Consider the following 20,575-nt stretch of genomic DNA (forward strand, 5'->3'; position numbering starts at 1 on the left):
TGACATTCATTCATCTATCATCATTTAATCGCCATTGGAGTAGCCTATTATATAATGATAATTTATATTATGTTTATTTACAGAAGTATGGCTATATTATGTCATCATACATACCTCAAACTCATCTCAAATGTGCGACGATTCCTCTGTTTGATGAGGATGTTACAAATGAATAGCATGTTAATTCATGTTTGATATTAAACGTTTAATGGACTTATTCCATTTATTTACAATATTACCCCTCCAAAGGTTTTTTTTTTTTTTTTTTTTTTTTGTGGTAAGAACACTTTTTCGATGTCAACAACATAGCATGACATCCCCTTATGTCAATCATAATCGTTACTAGGCAACCAGCAATGGGAACGCCTGCTAGCGAACCATCAGTATGGGCACTGACGACAAAAGTGAACGGGAGAACGAGACATTGTCAGATATTATTTACAGAGTTGTTAGAGTGTTTGGCAAACGGCTAGGGAATATGGTTAACGCTTTTGTTTTGTTCTGTGTGTGCTTGTGTCGTCTGGTTGGTAAGTTATTCATTTTTTATGACTTCACTTCATGTACTTTTAGATACTAAGCATCCGTTTAAAAACCAGTCAGGATTGTTTTACTGTTGTTTCAATAATAATAAAAAAAGGTTTTCAGTTTCTCATCACTTTAATATCTTTACAAAACAATTTTATTTATTAGTTTAGGAGCCTGATGTGTAATTTTGCTGAAGGAATACTAGGCCTACTACAAATGTAGGCACTCAAATCAAAGTTTATCTTCTTATAAAATTATAACATGCAAAGTTTATCTTCTTAAAAAATATAACATGTTATCAACATTTATTTATCTTAAGGCGCTTTATAACATTTCTTAACATAATGTTTAATATTCTCATGCAAATTAAATTAGTCCATGGTCCAATCAGTAAATATAACATGTAAACTGAATAACATTAAATCAGCTGATCCACAGATGAGTGTTTTAATGTTTCACTTCTGTTAGTACACAAAAACGAGTGCTAAAGAAATATCACCTGACACTCAAAAAGAAGAATTGCTGTGTCCATTAATGAGGAACAAATAATTTCAGAACCACAAAAACAGCTTGACCTGTCGATGTATGAGTTCTGCAGTCTTGCAAATGCTCTTATTATATAATCAACAGCTTCGACCTGGATAAATAAGATATGTATTGTACATAGGGATGTATTATGAATTGGGGCCAATGCCGACGGGCCCTTGATTATCGAATGCTGTCCAGAAATGTATTTAATATGTGTGCCTCGGAGCCTTTTCTCAATTTGTCTCTATAATTTATTCAAAATTTCAATAACAGTTTTGTTTAAATTATACTGAACAGCCATATTGTGTCATTTTTGTGTCACAAGCCACAATCTGTCTGTTGGTCTGTTTTTTTCTTCTTTTATTTTGCAACTTTTTTAATTTATACTGATGATCTTTCATTGTTATGTGACCCTGGACCACAAAACCAGTCACATGGGTCAATTTTTGGAAATTGAGATTCAGTCTCAAAGCTGAATTAAATAAGCTTTCCATTGATGTATGGTTTGTTTGGATAGGACAATATTTGGCGGAGATATTACTATTTGTAAATCTGGAATCTAAGGGTGCAAAAAATGTAAACATTGAGAAAATCACCTTTAAAGTTGTCCATTTATGTTCGCGATTGTGCTGCATTCACTCGCAAAAATAAATGTTTTATATATTTAGGGTAGGAAAATCTTCATGGAACATGATCTTTACTTAATATCCTAATAATTTTTGGCATAAAAGAAAAATGTATAATTATGACCCATCAATGTATTGTTGGCTATTGCCACAAATATACCCCTGCGACTTGTGACTGGTTTTGTGATCAAGGATCACATAGGATCTCACATCAAAGCCTCGTTTCAGTGCAAATACTTCATTTATGTTAGTGGAAAATGTTAGTGGCCCATTCACACCAATTACGATAACGATAAAGACATAGTTCTATTTTTATTTATTTCTTTTTTTTGACTAAAAGTGAAGCAGAGTCCACACCACAACGATAATGGCAAAGAGACACAATATAGTTTGAATTACTTTCAGAATGTTTTTTTTTTTTTTTTCAGCTGATGAACAATAAAATAATTTTACAGCCAATCAGAATCCATTCTGTGTTAAAGGCTCAAGCATTTAAAGCGGCAGACGACAAAACTGCAGTACACGCTTAGAATAAACAGAACGATATGGTCTGCTGGTGTAAACGTTAGTTATCGTTGTCGGTATAGGCCTAGTTATCTTTGTAGATATCGTTATTGGTGTGAACGGGCCTTTAGTCTGTGACAAAGTATATTTCTGTTTGTTTTCCAGATGTGACAGATGCAGTGAAGTCAGTGTCAGTGATGGAGGGAGATTCTGTCACTCTAAACACTGATGTTACTGAAACACAGCAATATTTGATGATACAGTGGACGTTTGGAAGCACAAGAATCGCTGAAGTCAACAAACTCACACAAACCAGCTCTACGTATGATGAGAGATTTAGAGACAGACTGAAACTGGATGATCAAACCGGATCTCTGACCATCACAAACATCAAAACCACAGACTCTGGACTTTATCAACTAACAATTCTCAGTGCAGAGACCAAATACAAGAGTTTCAATGTTACTGTCAATGGTGAGTTGACCATTATGGTTTAATTTACTGGTTTAATTTAATTAACTGACCATTCTTCATTTGAAATATATCTTTGTCATTGTAATGTTTTACATTTTTTGCTTTTTATTCTTTTCAATATTCCTTACATCCACATCTTATGATATTGACTGCTTTAATTAAGACCAGAAGTGTGTGAGACTGACATCACAGTTATCTATCATTATCAGTGACTCCACAATATTCTTCATCATCAGAAAGATCATCAAGCTCAAATTGTGTGACGTCCAGCTGTGCTGTGAACAATTCAACCGTCAGCCAGACTGAGGATGACAACATTACTGAACTCTATCAGCCAAGTTCAGGTACATCACTGATGATATTAGTGTTTATTTACAGAGCAGAACTCTGTTAGATGTGTTCAGGTCAATCAGTGTGATATTAGTTTTTCACTCTGAAATCCACTGTTAGTTCATAGTGGCCTGTGTAATGGAGCTAGTAAGAGCTGTGCAGGTAAACCTCACTCCCCTGATCTCAAGAAGCACACTAGCGATTGATGCTAGGCTGTGGTCTTTTGCCTCCCATGCCGTAGACCACGGTTCGAATCCCACTCGGAGCGGGTCAGTAGGACTGGTTTCACCTAATCGAAGTTAAAACCTAAAACATATTCATTGCATTGATGCAGTACATAGGTGTTGATTCATATTACATCTGGTGAATACCCTACAATTGACTGTATAACACAATTAAACTGCAACATTTACATTGCATTCATGCATTTAGAAAATGCTTTTATCCAAAATGACTTACATTGCATTCAGGGTTTACATTTGATCAGCTCATGCATTCCCCGGGGTTTACGGTTAATGGCTGTTGGGGGTAAGGCGTATTTGCTTGTTTGTGTGTGTGAGTTTACAGGAATTGTGAACAGACAGCAGAGGAGCGACAGAGAAGTGAATCCCGTGTCCGAGAGCCGTGTTGGGTCTGCTCTAGAAAACATTAGTAGGCTACTCTGAGAAAAAGATCATGGAGAAATAATCACATAATCACTCACATTTCTAGGAGAACTGAGACTAAAGACAGGGCTGAAGCCATTAAAAGAGTAGAATTGCCGATATTAAACAACCCTAGCTAATGTTATTTGGCTGAGCAAGGAAAGTGAGCATGCAGACACACACACACACACACACACACACACACACACACACACACACACACACACACACACACACACACACACACACACACACACACACACACACACACACACACACGTCTGGTTCACTATCTTTGTGGGGACTCTCCATAGACGTAATGGTTTTTATACCGTACAAACTGTATATTCTGTCCCCTTACACTAACCCTACCCCTAAACCTACCCATCACAGGAAACATTCTGCATTTTTACTTTCTCAAAACAACTCATCCTGTGTGATTTATAAGCCTTTTGAAAAGTGGGGACCGCTGGCTGGTCCCCAAAATGTAGGTGATCTCAGGTTTTACTATTCTTATGGGGACATTTGGTCCCCACAATGTAATATAAACAAGGGCACACATTACACACACACACACACACACACACACACACAGAGTAAAGCTTGTGGATTCATTGCCTTCCCAATAACCCACAATGGTTGATTTCCCAATAACCCACAAAACCATCATCTATACGTTTTAGATGGAAACTTTATAGCATTTTTCTTTTCTTTTTTTTCAGACCACATCCACTGTTGTGGTTTTACTGAAGCTGTGATTCGATTGGCTCTCTCTGCTCTGGTGGGCGTGGCTACTGTTGCTGTGCTGGTTTATGACATCAGATCTACAAGAAGTGAGCTGATCAGAGAAGAAGAGACCAGACATCACTGTCAGACCTCTGGAGTCAAATCAGACCAACAGTGTGAACTGAGCAGAAGGTTTAGTTCCAGATATGTATAAAGCAGATATAAAGCAAACTTACATTGATTCTCTGCACAATTCCTGTTCCTTGCACAGCTATTTATCAACAGATTGTTTTTCAGTGTTCTCCTGTCCACATTTATAACGTCACAAAACAACATAGTTCAAGCAGTTGTGTGTGGACATGTGATTCACTGAATGCACGTGATACACTATCAGCTCAGTTTGTGAGGCGAAGTGAAACTGTTTGTAAAAGAGTCCAGCTTGTAGAGGAATTAAGGTCAATAGGGGAAAAGAAACCTCATTCTTCACATTCTACATGTCCAAAACAGTTTTAATTCAGTCTACTTTAAGGAAACAAGTCTGATTAATAAGATTTAAGCAAACTCCTATTATTTTCCAACAGCAATTATTATAACGCAGAAGATGCTGCTTTGGCTTCCATATGACTGAATTTGCAAACACACTCTGTTTTTACATTGGGTCAGTGCATGTTGTAGTTCAATGAGAGTGCTCTGGCAGTGTCATTTGTATTAGGAGAAATATCTGAACTGTTCATCATTACAGTACTATACAATTTTGAATAGCAGACAAGATCTTTACATCACTGTTAATGTTTTTTGGATTGAGACTTTATGTTTATGTCTCGGTTAATCTGTGCAAATACTGTATAGATCTAGACCAGAGTGTGGACCACTGGACCAGTGGATCTAGACAACTCGAATTCTATAAAATATTTAACCTACTAATTAAGGCCCTGTTTAAACGAGAACGCTCGCGGGTGAAAACGTAAAAATATTTTATCAGATGTGCCTTTCGTTTAGACGGTGACGGCGTTTTCGGGGCTTAAAAACGCAAAAAAGTGAAACCACCCTCCAGAGTGGAAATCTTAAAAACGCTCCACCGTCGCGTTTCCATCTAAACGGTAAAAACGCAAAAGTCTGCTAGACAGTGAAGGCACCGATCAGTGCTTCACATTGCCACCTAGCCGCCTGGAGTGCATACTACATTGAATTTCACACACTTTTGCGTCACCATATGCACGCAGATTTCCCCCCGATAACGCTCGTCTAAACGCAGAATAAAAAGTGATCACTTTTGCGGTTTCTCTTCAGATCGTTTCCGTGTAAACGTAGCCTAAATAATGCTTTGACGACAAAATAACTAAGAACTACTTAGCCTACTAAATAAAAACAGCAAAATAAGACATACTTACTGTGACTGCAACATCATGACAGAAAGTTTGAACACTGGCATAATCCACTTTTACAGCAGCTGTTTAAAAAAAAAAAAAAAAAATTATAACCAAACATAAACACCTTGTTAATTATTTTGCCAGCCAAAATATGCAGAAAGAGGGGAAGAGCAGGAAGAAGGAGACAAAATGATGGGCAGAATAAGCAGTTTATTAAATAAACGCAGAGGTTGAGGATCTTTAGATCATTAATCCCCCCTCCCTCTCTATATTATTTATAAAAGCATTTGGAACATGCATTGATGAAAAACCAAGCAATCCTTCATAATCATGATTACAAGCATGCTTTGAAAAGCTCAGGTGATCAGCCCGAACTCTTCCCTTCTACATGTCCTATAAATGGGCAGGTCTCTTCTGTCCAGCGCTGGTTAAAGAGTAATACATCGATAACTGTCATCATACAAGATAAGTGATCAGACAAAGCATATCCATTCTCACTTTATTGAACCAATGTAATAATCTGGAGACATGCCGCCAGCTTTCTCATTATATCAGCATTATATTTCCTCAAAGGCCCCACGATGTCGAACTATTCCCCGAACTAATGGACCGCAAAGATGATATCCAAAGCTTGATGACTAGTAATTTCCCAGTGCTTCATTCAGAGAAAAAAAAAAAAAAAAAAAAACACTTCAGACTTTTGGAGTGTTTTCAGTTAAACACATTCTGTCACGAAATTTCACAGTTTCCTTTGACCAGCGTTTCCAAACCCTTTTCCTGGAGGCATGGCAACACATTTCAAATTACATTACACATTTTTTTTACTGAAATTAGATCATTGGATCAATCAGAAGCAAAAGTTTGTCTACTAGATAAGCGTATTGAACAAATCGGGGGGGTGTTTCCCAAAAGCACTGTTAGCCAACTCGCAAGTTTCATTGAATTGTGTTGGTAACGAGGGAACGCACCTCAGATGTTTTGAACTATGTGCCTCTATACATGAGGATTGTTAAAAAGATTTTGGCTTTCAGAAACAAAGCTAAACATCAAACACTGAACCAGAAATACTGCTATAGTAACCCTTACAAAAAGAACATATATAATCCCTATGAATGATCAATATATTAAATGGTACAGAATAATATATTGTGTTAATATAGTACAATATATTGAATAATACATAAGGAATTGCCGAATCTTATATTCAGTAATACACTTCATAATATATAGATGTATATGTGATCAGATTTGGTACTACATGCGTAATATATTGCAGAGATATTAATTCATGCAGCATAAACACAGAGAAATATGTAATGCAATATAAAAAGCTTAAATTTTCAATGGCACAAACACACATGATATGATAAGAGAATTACAGCATAATTTGCCCTTCATTTGCATTATATCTTTATAATTTTAAACATTAATTTTCTATTAAAGCAAAGAGTGCCATAGAAGTGCTGCACAGGGTGTAAAATCTCAGAGCTCTTTGGTTGTTTGGGATAATTAAGCTCTAAGAACACCCCAAGGAACTCGAATTATGTTGAAAAAAGTTAAAAAGCCTTTATTGTATTTATGGCTTAAACATTAAAATTGGTGACTGGTACACCTACGCTTTTTACATGCCGCAACGAGGTGTACCACCAATATTAATGATCTATTATTTTCAATATTCCTTAAATCTAAGATATGATCTTGACTGCTTTAGTAATATTTTATAAATGCATAATATAAATAAAGATTGTCAGCACTGATCTGTGTGTTTAACAGCGACCCAATCTTCATCACCAGAAAGATCATCAAGCTCAAATAATGTGTCATCCAGCAACAATTCAACCATCAACCAGACAGAGGATGCCAACATTACTGAACTCTATCAGCCAAGTTCAGGTACATCACTGGGTATATGAGGCACATTTGCTTGCATTTCTTGTGTGATTTCACTGGAACAGAAAACTGGCAGCAAACAGTGAAGTTACTTGCGCGTGTGTGTGTGTAGTTCCATATGCTGCACTACTCTAGAGCAGCCTTTCTCAAACTTTTTTCAGTCAGGGCACCTTTCAAAAGTGCATAAAATCTAAAGGCACCCCAGTGTAAAATATAATTTAAAAACACTGCATAACCCAAATGTAAATGCAAATTATATATATATATATATATATATATATATTTATCTAAAATAAATTTACAATTTTATTAATCCGTGCATATGTTTAACCCTTTCACACGTAAATTTAAAATATTGTGGCTGACCCCCCAGCGTGAGTTTTTCAAGGTGACCGTTATTTAGAATGTGTCACTTTATGGTTTCCATGGTGACGCGTCATTGCTTGTCACGTGACACACCGCAGCAACAACAGAGCTGAATGAATGATGATCTGCTTTTATGTCATTTTTCCTTTTTTATTCAAAATATTCACAAATTTGTTAGATATGGCATGAAATATCTGATATTCCGATTGTCAAATATATGCAAGTGAAAGTGTTTTGTTTTTTGAACACCATTATAACGATCGCGTTAGTTGAGCTGTATGCGCGATGGGCGCCGCCATGTTAGTTTGTGCCGCAGATGCAGTTCAGAGAATCGGATCTGTTGGATTTACAACAAGTGAATTCATCCACTTCTCCCGAAATACATAAAAGTAAGTGGCAGGTGAACTGGGAGAAGAATAGAGTAAACTTTAAAGTTACTTACACAATGTGTATCTGATATGAATAAAACTAATTATAATGGAAAGGATTATTATTGCCTCTTCCTTTGACATCGGTGTGTATTTTACAAACTCTAAATGTATTTAGTACTTATGTCTGAAACCTAAAACAAACATTATGTGGATGAAAACACTGAAAAGTTGTGATATATGACAGCTCTTAGCGCTCCTGTCTCTGGCTCAGCGCCAGCCAACGAGCGAAAGCACATTTGAATTTAGCAGTTGATCACCTCATGCACTGACCGTTCTAATCACACGGTGCTCCAGGGACCAGCCTAGACTGATCACACCGGTGTGAGCATACGTGCGAAAGGGTTAAAAAGAAGAAGAATGTATTTATGTAAATTCAAATATATTTATATATGAAATGTCAGATTTTTTATTTTTTTTATTTTTATTTTTAGCCTACGTAATTTTTTGGCGGCACCCCTGACACAGTCAGGGGGCACCCCAGTGTGCCGCGGCACCCACTTTGAGAAAGGCTGCTCTAGAGGACATTAACGCTCAAGGCAAAAATCATGGATAAAGAATCACACAGATTCCTCAGGAGCCATTTAAAGAGTCTAGAATTGCTTCTGTTAATCATGCAATCCTAGCTTATGTTATTTGGCTAAGCGAGGAAACTGTGCATACAAACTTTCCAGTGGATTCATGAGCTCTTAATAATAACAACTCACAAAACCAGCACCTATATGAGTATACGGAAGAGTCCTACATTCATTGTTTTTCTTTCAGACCATATCCACTGTTGTAGTTTCACTGAAGCTGTGATCCGATTGGTCGTCTCTGCTCTGGTGGGCGTGGCTACTGTTGCTGTGCTGGTTCATGACATCAGATCTACAAGAAGTGAGCTGATCAGAGAAGAAGAGACCAGACATCACTGTCAGACCTCTGGAGTCAAATCAGGCCAACAGTGTGAATTGAGCAGAAGGTTTAGTTCCAGATATGTCCAGATATAAAGCAAAACATACATTGCTCTGCACCTTTCCTGTTCCTTGCACAGCTATTTATTAACAGATCAATTTTCTCTGTTCTCCTGTCCACATTTATAACGTCACAAAACAACATAGTTCAAGCAGTTATGTGTGGACATGTGATTCACTGAATGCACGTGATACACTATCAGCTCAGTGTGTGAGGTGAAGAGAAACCTTTTGGTCTCAGTTATTCACATCTGTACAGCTGTGGTTTGATCTGATGGCTGGACAAACTGTTAGTGAGAGAGTCCAGCTACATGTAAAATAACGTGACCGGCTTGGAGATTTCAGAAAAATGCCTCTCAGAGGAGCAAAGGAGCGTGAATGTATATCTTTTTACGCTGGTAAGTTGTCATGTGTCAACCCAAAACAGGGAATTTACCTAATTTAATGCTTAAAATACCAACAGATGTCCAATCTGATGTGAACTATTTGAAAAGTTGAAATAAATTGCCTAACGAGTGTTTAATAATAATTATTGGCAGGGACTCGAAATTGGCCACAACACCTATGCTCTCGTTCACCGTGTGCTTTTAGAGTTCTGTGTGCTTGCGAATCCTTTCATTATTACCAACAAAGTGTAAACCCGGTGTAAATAAGAGATTCATTGTGCAGTGTACACTGCTTTTTTTATTATAGCGAGAGTTTTGCAGGAGTGTAGATCTCAGTGAACAGGAGCTGAACGTAAGCTTATAAATGGAGCATTCTTTGCCCCGCTTTCTGTTTACCCATTTACAATTTGAATAGAAGTTTTGTTGGACACTGCAAAGATTTACAGCTGTATTTAAATGCAGGATTGAATCTGAAACTGCAATGATTGACAGTCATATAACCATAGCAACAGACGGGACAAAACAATCTGATGCATCAATTATTGGAGTGTAAATGCAAAACAATAGACCTGCCACTTGTTCTATGTAGCCTAATGTGTTTCTTTGTCCTTCATTTAATTACTAATTTTTTACTTGATTTTTTTAAAATAAAATTTCAATTTAAAAAAAAATTGAAGGGTACATTATTTAAATGTATTATTATAATTATCATCATCATGAATAAACTCATTTTATTAAATTAATATTTAATACAATAGTAAAATAAAACTGAAATTTTACTGGTATTGGAACAAACGAGCCTAGCTGCAACATAAATTATTGTCAAACACTGCAAACCAATCAGAACTAGATTACTGTAATGCATTACTGGATGAATGTCCTGCAGGTTTAGCTGTGCTTGTATGAACATTAGCCCGGTTCTGCCAAAACTACATTGGCTGCCTATTATGGGGTAGACTGGGTACAGTTGAGACATAGGTACAGTTGAGACACCTTAAATAACTTGCGTTCGCAGCAAGCACAAGTTGTGATTTTTGCTGTGCACATGCGTATTAGTGTCCTCTTTGATCGTGGGAAATCTGAACAATGGACGCATCTCCGATCCAAAGATATCGGGAAAAGTTTTTTTTTTCTAAAGTAGGACTTCACCATGCACTCTCCACAATGAATAGCTTACTATCCCTATATGACTGTTAAACGTAACTGGTATCACCACAAACGTTATTCTGTGCCCTAAAAACTGGCATATTTCATGGTATTGTGTCATGCAAGGTAATTGCAAAATCTAGAGAAATATGCGAGGTGGCCAGCGGGGGATAGTTGAGACACATGTGTATCAACTGTACCCCCGATAGAGTTCTATTAACACACTGCTTAGTTGTGCAGTGTTATGATAACAGGTTAAACGTCGTAATTAGCCAGCATAGGACGAAAATGAAAATAAAATTTGATATTTGTGATATTTAAACTGTGTATTATTAATAAATATTGTTTCATATCTTGTTCCTGCTTTATACATTTTAACCAGTGCTAATTTAAATAAAATGAATGAATATAATTGTTGAATAAACAAAAATGTTGCCCAATTTTTTTTTTCTTTATTTGTCTTTATTTTTTATATTTATAATGAATGGTTAGTTACCTTTACATCATTAGAAATGGGTGTCTCAACTGTACCATGCACTGTCTCAACTGTACCACATGGGTACAGTTGAGACGAGGTTGAGACAAAAAGCACCATATTTTCATGAGCTAATTGTGGAAAATATAAACTACTTCTGGGTATTATTGATTGATAATATCTTAGTTGACAAGCTAATGAAATGTCATGTGGCATGTCATGTGGAAATTCACTTCTTTTCAGTATCTATTTTTGTGTGAAAAATCAAAACGCAAAAAGTGTCTCAACTGTACTCAGTCTACCCTATCAATTGTTTGATGTTTGACATCACTGTGAATGCACGTGTGGGTGTGTCTTATCTCATTAACTTACACCCTGCAGCACGAGCACGTCATGATCTTTCTCTTGCTTCATAGAAGTTCCTGGAAATTTGAACATACAGAGATGATGATAAAAAATATGAAGAGAGAAATAAACAGTGTTGCAACATACAGCTCAGCTGTACAATCTTAAAGAAGACATAAACAGACTTGGACTGTAAAATCAGCTCTCTGAGAACTCAGATCATATTTCTACAACATGAATTGCTACAGATGTTTGTCCTCAAAAACCGAACAAGTAATAGAGTAGATACTGAGACTTCATTTTCCCTTATTTAGAACAGACACTGAAGAAATAATTATGTTGGCTTGAAAAAGCCAAACTTCAAGCATTTAACACTTCTCAAGCCAACATCAAAGTTTGTCTTGACAGACTTATTAATATATTTATACTTGTTATTATACAATGTACAATAAGAAGAAACTATAATCACAGTGTATGATTTTATCTGACCTGTATACAAATCTACTCACTGGATTAAGTGGGATCCAAAAGTCTGAGACCACTAGTGAAAATGTGTCTTTCACTTTTTTTTTAATTAGTTTTTTAAATGTAATTAAAAAAAAAAAAAAATTTTATTAGAAGAACTTTTTAAAAATCTTAAAGCTAATCACATAATCAGGAACTCTTGGAACTGATTCAAGGACTGGAATTTCTTCTGCAAAAATAAATATAGTTGTTATAATAAATGTTGTTCTACTCACCAGGTTCGAGCACATTGAATCTCCTGAATGTGGTCTGTTTTTCGTTGATGATCTGTAGTTTATAATAGCCATATTCTATGTTTGTGTTTGTGTTGTTTTTGATGGTCAGAGATCCAGTCTTCTTGTCCAGATCCAGATTGTCCCTGAATAGCTCAGAATCAACTGTACAAGGATCAGTTGTACTTGATTCAGCTCTAGCAACGAGGCAGTTTTCAGCTCCAAACGTCCACAGTATCAGATCACCTGGCTGGATTTTAACACCAGTCTTAAGAGTGACATTTTCTCCCTCAGCCTCTAATTTCTCGGCTTCATGTCACAGCAGAGCACAGAAACAGAGAGTTGCAGAAGAAAAAAAGTGTGAATGAATTTAGTTTGTAGTTTCTACATGATATGCATTTAGATGACTCTTTAGCCTATTTTGGCATGTTTGGAGATAGCCAAAGGCACTTATTGTAGTTATCCATGAACTAATCTCAACACGATTAAATGATCTAAATACACAAAATATGATGTAGTAATTTCATGTTTCAGCCATGACATGATGGATTTATTGCCATAAAACTATTCATCATTCCTATTTTTCTACATTATTTGTGCAATATTACACCCTAATTAATTTGACCCAATTTTTTTTTTTTTTGTGTTCATCAGAGTAGTCCAAGATGGGCTTTTGTCACACTCAAACCACAAAAATGACTGGAAAATACCGAGATGATGATAAAAAAAATATAAAGAGAGAAATAAACAGTGTTGTTACACTGAAAAAAATGTGGAGTGACATTTACTTAAAAAAAGCTAGGCAACTTTTTCCACACAGAAAGTGCTTGAAATCTTTACTCGGGCTATTTCAATTAGTAATTAATTGTAAAAGTAATTAAATTGAACAAATTATAATTGAGTAATAATTAATCAAATTAATTCCTTAAAAGTTAACCATTTAAAATGAGTAAAATTTACAAAATATCTTTTATTGCCAACATTGAAGACACCTGGTGTTAACAAGCAGAATCACTGAAGGAGAAAACCATAATTAAAGTCACCATTGTGGAGATCAGTGTGTGTTTTAGTTGGGCTCTTGACCCTTAAATTATTAACTTTAAGTTTCGTTTGGCTGCTGTACCTGAGTTATAACAGCCAGATGAACAAATAGAAAAGGTGATCTGATGGTGTTGGTTGTGTTTTAACATAATCATTATTTTACAATCATTAGACCTGAATCACTGAACTCATATAGAGTCCAATTTAGTTAGATTAACTATATTAATTATAGAGGCACTGTCCTTCTACGGCAGAATATTTGTACCTTTTACAATGTGAACAAAAATAATTTCCAAAAAGTTTCTCTCATACAAAAAAGAGACACACAGACATCAATAATCAGCCTGTGAATCTCAACAATGGTGACATTTATAAAGCATGTTGCAGTGCATTCTGGGTGCCACCAATCAAAACTCATTCATGGCTCCCATCATACATTGCTGCATGAATAAATAATAAGCTTATGATCAGAGGTGATCTGTTTGTCACCATTACTGAGATTCATACGCAAAATCTTGATGTGTGTGTCAGTGTGTGTGTGCCTAAATATATATATATATATATATATATATATATATATTATTTATTTTTTTTCTTTTCTTTTTATTATTATTTTTTTTATTGATTTGATCATTTGGATTTCATTTCATACAGGCTAAAAATATTATGCTGCTATAATTAATATAGTTCACCTAACTCATGAATTGGACTCTATATGAGTTCAGTGATTCAGGTCTAATGATTGTGAAATAATGATTATGTTAAAACACAATCAACACCATCAGATCACCTTTTCTATTTGTTCATCTGGCTGTTATAACTCAGGTACAGCAGCCAAACGAAACTTAAAGTTAATAATTTAAGGGTCAAGAGCCCAACTAAAACACACACTGATCTCCACAATGGTGACTTTAATTATGGTTTTCTCCTTCAGTGATTCTGCTTGTTAACACCAGGGGCCTCATTTATAAAGCTTGCGTACGCACAAAACGGGGCTGAAAACATGCGTACGCCAGTTCCTGCGCAAAAGGTGGGATTTATAAAGAAAAACTTGACGGGAAAATTTGCGCACCTGCACGCAAACTCTGACCCATGCGTACGCACATTTTGGAGATGGAGCACTTTGGCGACACCAATGGTGAGCTGGAGTTAAATGTATTTTTGGTCACTTTTATACAGAAAATCTAAAGAAAATTAAACATATACAGAAAGATTATACAAATACAATTTCAATCACCAAGCCTGCCACTTGAAGCAAATATCCATTCCTTCTTAAATGTCCGCGGCAGCGAGCGTGTTGAGCCGTTTAGTGAAACTGACACAAATAACAGTTTAAATAAATAAAATACTTCTGATATAAACATTTATATTAAATATGCCATTCAAATTAATGGAGTTAAACACTTAAACATGAAATCATTACTGAAGTTACAACATTTTTTTAATTCAATCATTAGAAATATTTGTTGTGGATGCGGTGTTTTTGAACACTTTTCCTGTGGCGTGCTGCGTTTTAATGTTTTAACCACAGAGATAATTGCTTATCATGATAATACCGGATTGTCTGAGAAAATAGTTTCGTGCAAATAATGCCCAAGGCCTATCTGTTTCCATTAAAAATATAAATCAATTAAAAATACAATTCGGCAAGTGGAAAAGATTGAGAAAAACTTTCTCTGAAATGTATTTTACACTATTTGATTTATGTAGGCTATTCAAAAACAAGGCAAGGATAGACAACTACTTGATTTGTATTAATGTAATGTTTCTTGTACCGTTTATATCATTTGCATATGATTATTCATCCACGTGATAACGTTTAAGTTATCACGTGGATGAATAATCATATGCAAATGATATGTAGATGAGGATCTGCATAGTAAAACTAGGCGTTGTAAGCTCCATATATGGTTATTTCGGGTGGAGACGCATGTACGCACAATCTTCCGCTGACTGGGATTTATAAAGTGAATTCTGCGCAGGTTCTGGCGTACGCACGGTTTTATAAGTCTCAATATTTTTTTGCGTACGCCATTTTTGGTTTTCGGGCGCACGTACACTTTTAGTAAGGTTCCTACGCACAGTTTTATAAATGAGGCCCCAGGTGTCTTCAATGTTGGCAATAAAAGATATTTTGTAAATTTTACTCATTTTAAATGGTTAACTTTTAAGGAATTAATTTGATTAATTATTACTCAATCATAATTTGTTCAATTTAATTAATTGAAATAGCCCGAGTAAAGATTACAAGCACTTTCTGTGTGGAAAAAGTTGCCTAGCTTTTTTTAAGTAAATGTCACTCCACATTTTTTTCAGTGTACATATAGCCTACATCTATATGTTACAGCTGTACAATCTTGAAGAAGACAAACTCGTACTGTAAAATCAGCTCTCTGAGAACTCTGATCATATTTCTACAACATGAATTGCTACAGATGTTTGTCCTCAAAAACCCTGAACAAAAGTAATAGAGTAGATACTGATACTTCAATTAGACCTCATGCTGGCTTCAGAAGATTTGTCCATTTTAAAGATTGACAGATGTGAATGTGAACTGCTCCTGTTGGGCTTTATTTTGTTATAATTACCAGCTGACTGTACATTTTCCCTGATTTAGAACAGACACCGAAGAAATAATTATGTTGACTTGAGAAAGCCGAACTTCAAACATTTAACACTTCTCAAGTCAACATCTAAGTTTGTCTTGACAGACTTATTAATATATTTATACTTGTTATTATACAATGTAAATTAAGAAGAAACTATAATCACAGTGTGATTTTATCTGACCTGTATAAATAATCCACTCACTGGAATAAGTGGGATCCAAAAGTCTGAGACCACTAGTGAAAATGTGTCTTTTGCTTTATTTAAAATTAGTTTTTTAAATGTAATTTAAAAAATCATTTTATTAGAAGAACTTTTTAAAAATCTTAAAACTAATCAGATAATCTGGAACTCTTGGAACTCTGTTCAACCAATCATATTCAAGGACTGGAGCTGCTGTAAAAATAAATATATAGTTGTTTTAATAAATGTTGTTCTACTCACCAGGGGCGAGCACGATGAATCTCCTGAATGTGGTCTGTTCTTCGTTGATGATCTGTAGTTTATAATGTCCATATTCTGTGTTTTTGTTGTTTTTGATGGTCAGAGATCCAGTCTGAGGATCCAGCTCCAGTCTGTCTCTGAATCTCTCATAAATACAAGTTTTACTTGAATCAGCTGTTCTTAATTCAGCTTTAGCAACGAGACAGTTTTTGAGTCCAAACGTCCACAGTATCAGAACACCGGGCTGGATTTCGACACCAGTCTCGAGAAGGACATTTTCTCCCACAGCCACTGATTTCTCCTCGGCTTCATGTCACAGCAGAGCACAGAAACAGAGAATTGCAGAAGAAAAAAGTGTAAATGAATTTAGTTTGTAGTTTCTATCAGATGCATTTAGATGACTCTTTAACCTATTTTGGCATGTTTGGAGACAGCCAAAGGCACTTAGTTATCCATGAACTAATCTCAACACGTTTATAATACCATTCACAAATAATGAAGTAAAATATGATGTAGTATTTACACGTTTAAGCCATGACATGATGGATTTATTGCCATAAAACTATTTGGCTATATGTAATTCATGATCATTCCTATTTTTCTACATTATTCATGCAATATTACACTGTCATCCTGTCCTCGGGTCATTAATTTGATGCAAAACTTTTTTTTATTTTTTTATTTAGTGTTCATCAGAATGGTCCAAGACCCTAGGGCTTTTGTTGCACTTGAACCACGAAAATGACTGGATTCGAGGAGTTTTGTGAATTTAATTTTTGTGAATAACAAATCCTTTTCTCACGGGTCAATTTAACCCCTTAGGAATGAATGGAATGTGAGGAATGCTTCAGTTTACATGGAAAAACCTAAAAATTCAAACGAAAAATGCTAAAACTTTACCAAAAAATTATCTGAATGCATACTGAAGTGAACTGACTTTAGAACCCAGCAAATACAGCTCACTTGCTCCAAATAGACCTATAAGGCAATCTGGTGGCAAGGGTCATAAAATATCATGTTATATTGGAGGTCGGCAAAGACACCCAATGTAAGATATTTTGTGCTAAACTGAAAGGGTTATGCTTGGAAATTGTGAGTTATGTTGAATTGAAGTTGAAAGAATATGCTTAAATTATTCTTTACCTATTATTTATTGATAAAATCTAGTTATTTAAAGGTAAATAAATAAATAAATAAAATACCAAAAAAGAAATCTCCAAATAAAATAAGCATTCCGAACCAAAAAAAAGGTGTAATTTTAAGGTCATTTGGACCCGTGAGGGAAGGATTTGTTACAAATTGCGAGGGAAGGATGAGGGTTGAACACTAGGCATCATACACTTGCTGACTTTGTAAATAGGAGAAACTGGGCATCATACATTATCAGACTTAAGTCATTACGAACACAACAAACTGACAGGAGACGCGTGACAAATGAAAACAATGTGTGTTATAAAACCAGCTCAAAGTATCAAACATGTTTGATATCCTCCAACTGGATGGAATCAAACTTTAACGCTAAAGAAATCAGAGTGTGTGCCCATCATACTGTAGCAAGCCTGAAGAGTGTTTCATGTTCTGTCAGGAGTGATCTATAAGTGCATGTATCTGGCTCTGACTTTTGGCAACAGCATCAACTTGTCTAGACTGTAAATGTGGGCAAAAGTCGTGTTGTGTATTCCAGCCTTTAGTGCAAAATCGTTAACACATTTAAAGACTTGATACACTCACCAGTCACCATAACAGTGAATATGTTGTGTTTGGTTCTCATTTTGTTCCTGATCTCGAGTCTATAGAGTCCAGTATGAATGGTTTTGATGTTATTGATGGTGAGTTCTCCAGTCCGAGTATTCAGTGTCAGTTTGTCTCTGAATCTCTCATCAGCACAATCACATGTAGAGGTCTTTTTAGTCTTTTTATTGATTTCAGCAATGAGAATTTCTTTACGTTCATCTTTATAATACCACTGTATCTTGTCATCTTTGTGTAGTGCAGGAACACCAGTGGTTAGACAGAGATCTTCTCCCTCCTTCACTTTCTTGTTCTCAAACTCTATCACTGCAACACATAGAAATGAACAACAGAAATGTGTTCATAAGGTCAAGTGCTGCATAGGTGGCATAAATGCATTTATACAGAAATTACACAATTGCAGAAATAATGTTAGGAAATTAATGAATTAAATATGAACTGTACAAAGATGCTTTGTGAGACATAAGGGATGATTTGTAAGGTGAATTAATTGATTCAGCCAGAATCAAGATAGTTCTACAAAATAAATATGAAAACAGAAAATCTGCTAATGATTTACAATTACAATCCCATTTAGACCCAGCTGAGATTACAGGCATACAAATTTTTTTTATTTTTTTAAATGACTAATTTTCACAATTCAACTTTTACACATGAAATAATTCAGGTCTCGAGGGAAACGCTTTTAAAAAAGACAAAATGTTGAATCTAAATTTTATGCTCCAAAAAAATCCTGCTAGACAGAGAATTTGACTATCTGCTGAAATGTTTTTCATCTAATTTCCCATTCAAAATACTGAACCAAGTAATGGACTCCATCAGTGATCTGAAGCATTATAGTGTCAGATCTTAATACGAGAAGCTATTGTCAAACTTACAGTATATTTCCTCTAATACAATCACAGATGTTCATTAATTATTGCAGTATGATCAATCAGAAAGCAGAAACCATTTTAAAACATCATATTACACATTTAAACACTACTATAGCATAAATAAAGCTCATTGTTGTTGTCTAGCTTGTATAAATTGTAATACTTACCCAATTGTTCTTTTAGCTTAGAGATCATGCAGTAAAAGCAAATCACAACTACAACCAGAACCAGCAGAACAGCAACAACTATTCCTGCTATTCCACCTGGAGACAGACCCGGATCTGGAACAGCTAAAGAGAGATAAAGTCATTCATTTTGATCTGATTCAGTTTGAAGTTGATCATTTCTCTGTATGAATCATATTATTATGAGAAGGCTTTTCCCTAAATTAGTTATCATGGTGATTTTCTGACATAAACTACCATTCAAAAGTTTGTGGTCTGTAGATGTTGTCATGTTTTTGAAAAAGTCCCTTCTGCTCACCAGCTGAATTTATTTGACCAACAATACAGAAAAAAACGGTACATTTTCTGAAATATTATTACAATTTAAAATAATGTTTTCTATTTGAATACATTTTAAAATGTAATTTATTCTCGCGATGACAAAGCTGAATTTTCAGCATCATTACTGTCTTCAGTGTCACATGACCCTTCAGACTAATATGCTGATTTGATGCTCAATAAACATTTCTGATTATTATTGTCACGGTGTGTTTCAGGCAGAAGAAGATGAAGGAGAATCAAAAGTTCCAATGCGAACTTTTACTCACAATATAAATCATTCAGGTACATAGAAGAAGGGAAGAAGGTTCACACACTTAATACAACAGAGATCGGACAATAACCGACTGAACAGATGAAACTTAAATACATACACAGATGACACCATTAACTGAACACAGGTGATACAGATAACAATGATAGCCTTATCACGTGACACATGAACTGATAATGGCAGTAAATGGCGGAAAAAGAACAAAGGAAATTTGTACACTAAATGACTAATAAAGACTCACCAGTGACAGAAAGAAGGAATTGCTGTGAGCTCTCACGGCCTCTGATCTGTAGTTCATAAAGTCCAGTGTGTTCGGTTCTGGTGTTTGTGATGGTCAGAGATCCAGTTTGATCCAGTTTCAGTCGGTCTCTGAATCTCTCATCAGCTTCGTTTAGTGAGGTCTCGTTAGTTTCTACATCAATTTTAGCCAGGAGAATGCCTTCATCTCCAAACCTCCACACAATCAGATCATCTCTCTTAACTTCAACATCAGTCTTTAGAGTGACAGACTCTCCCTCCATCACTGACACTGACTTCACTCCTGCCGTCTCATTAACCACACCTGGAAAAGAAATGAGATCAGACGTGCATGTGATTGAGCAGAATGCAGAGACATTTCAACTCAG

General features: G+C 35.5%; 2 protein-coding genes across 3 annotated transcripts; one reads left to right on the forward strand and one right to left on the reverse strand.

Annotated features, from left to right (window-relative positions):
• Positions 1 to 276: 276 nt before the first annotated feature.
• Positions 277 to 10,433, forward strand: LOC311294850 (uncharacterized protein). 2 transcript variants are annotated; one of them, XM_084415897.1, is made up of 5 exons: positions 277 to 527; positions 2,349 to 2,657; positions 2,867 to 3,001; positions 4,354 to 7,620; positions 9,177 to 10,433. In XM_084415897.1, the coding sequence occupies exons 1-4, from the start codon at positions 386 to 388 to the stop codon at positions 4,569 to 4,571; spliced, it is 804 nt and encodes a 267-aa protein (XP_084272023.1). In that variant the 5' UTR covers positions 277 to 385; the 3' UTR covers positions 4,572 to 7,620; positions 9,177 to 10,433. The 2 variants fall into 2 exon arrangements, with proteins under 2 accessions (XP_084272023.1, XP_084272024.1); XM_084415898.1 differs by having other exon boundaries at positions 2,894 to 3,001.
• LOC311294849 (uncharacterized protein) lies at positions 8,844 to 18,721 on the reverse strand. Its single transcript, XM_084415896.1, has 5 exons — positions 18,277 to 18,721; positions 16,546 to 16,851; positions 12,457 to 12,762; positions 11,744 to 11,793; positions 8,844 to 9,292 (listed from the first exon to the last, which is right to left on the reverse strand). Exons 1-5 carry the CDS (start codon positions 18,314 to 18,316, stop codon positions 9,173 to 9,175), a joined length of 822 nt encoding a protein of 273 aa, XP_084272022.1. The 5' UTR covers positions 18,317 to 18,721; the 3' UTR covers positions 8,844 to 9,172.
• Positions 18,722 to 20,575: the final 1,854 nt, after the last annotated feature.

This window comes from Rutilus rutilus (assembly GCF_951802725.1).
Source record: "Rutilus rutilus genome assembly, chromosome: 8".
Taxonomy (NCBI): domain Eukaryota; kingdom Metazoa; phylum Chordata; class Actinopteri; order Cypriniformes; family Leuciscidae; genus Rutilus; species Rutilus rutilus.

Coding starts and splice junctions, on each gene's coding strand:
- LOC311294850 (XM_084415897.1), top strand. CDS start 386: ATGGGCACTGACGACAAAAGTGAACGGGAGAACGAGACATTGTCAGAT. Junction 528..2,348: donor GTGCTTGTGTCGTCTGGTTG/GTAAGTTATTCA, acceptor TTTGTTTTCCAG/ATGTGACAGATGCAGTGAAG. Junction 2,658..2,866: donor TTTCAATGTTACTGTCAATG/GTGAGTTGACCA, acceptor TATCATTATCAG/TGACTCCACAATATTCTTCA.
- LOC311294849 (XM_084415896.1), bottom strand. CDS start 18,316: ATGAGAACCAAACACAACATATTCACTGTTATGGTGACTG. Junction 16,852..18,276: donor ATTCACTGTTATGGTGACTG/GTGAGTGTATCA, acceptor TGTGACATGAAG/CCGAGGAGAAATCAGTGGCT. Junction 11,794..12,456: donor ATTCAATGTGCTCGAACCTG/GTGAGTAGAACA, acceptor TCAAATTTCCAG/GAACTTCTATGAAGCAAGAG.